This window comes from Merops nubicus, unplaced genomic scaffold, assembly GCF_000691845.1.
Source record: "Merops nubicus isolate BGI_N331 unplaced genomic scaffold, ASM69184v1 scaffold38481, whole genome shotgun sequence".
In the NCBI taxonomy this organism is placed as follows: Eukaryota; Metazoa; Chordata; class Aves; order Coraciiformes; family Meropidae; genus Merops; species Merops nubicus.
The window spans coordinates 797-1,503 of NW_008590931.1; the positions used below are offsets into that span (position 1 = coordinate 797).

The 707-nt window shown below is 66.2% G+C and overlaps 1 protein-coding gene across 1 annotated transcript in view; it reads left to right on the forward strand.

Annotated features, from left to right (window-relative positions):
• The window catches only part of LOC103782334 (complexin-2), a gene marked incomplete at its 3' end in the record, with an annotated part of 897 nt that extends 196 nt beyond the window's left edge, over nucleotides 1-701 (forward strand). The window contains exons 2-3 of the mRNA XM_008950102.1: nucleotides 308-483; nucleotides 655-701. Of these exons, the coding sequence (XP_008948350.1) occupies nucleotides 308-483; nucleotides 655-701 (223 nt within the window). The remainder of the gene's footprint in view (nucleotides 1-307; nucleotides 484-654) is intronic.
• Nucleotides 702-707: the final 6 nt, after the last annotated feature.

Genomic DNA, 707 nt, shown 5'->3' on the forward strand with positions numbered 1-707 from the left:
GGAATCCTGGCTCTCCCACCACTAAGTGGGATTCCCCAGCGGGTCCCTGGGGCGCCAGTGCCGAAGGAGCTGACGGCATCTCCCCCAGCTGACACCAAACTAGGGCTGCGCAGCCAGCCCACAGCATTCTCCATCCCTGCAGCCTTTGGAGCCCAACTGCAGCCAGCTCCAGCATGGGTGGCCCTGGGGGAGTCCCGAGTTGTTCTCGCTGGGGGGCTTTATGCCCTCCCTGCCTCTGGGGGGCTTTGGCAGCCAGCACCAGGCTGTGGCACACGTGGGCACTGGGCGATGGTCTTGTGATGCATAGGGGCCACCAAGGACATGGGGAAGATGCTGGGGGGTGAGGAGGAGAAGGACCCTGATGCGCAGAAGAAGGAGGAGGAGAGGCAGGAGGCCCTGCGCCAGCAGGAGGAGGAGCGGAAAGCCAAGCACGCCCGCATGGAAGCTGAGCGGGAGAAGGTCCGGCAGCAGATCCGCGACAAGGTGGGCGCACGCCTCCCCTGTGCCTACTCCTTCCCGCAGCACCTGGGGACGGGCTGGGACAGGGAGCCAGCACAGCCAGGGAGGAGGGTGGCCAAGGCGTTGGTGATGGTCACGGGGCACAGCGTGGGCAGCGCCCGCTGCCTGCCCTGCTGAGGGCCTGTGTCCTCACAGTACGGGCTGAAGAAGAAGGAGGAGAAGGAGGCGGAGGAGAAAGCCGCGCTGGA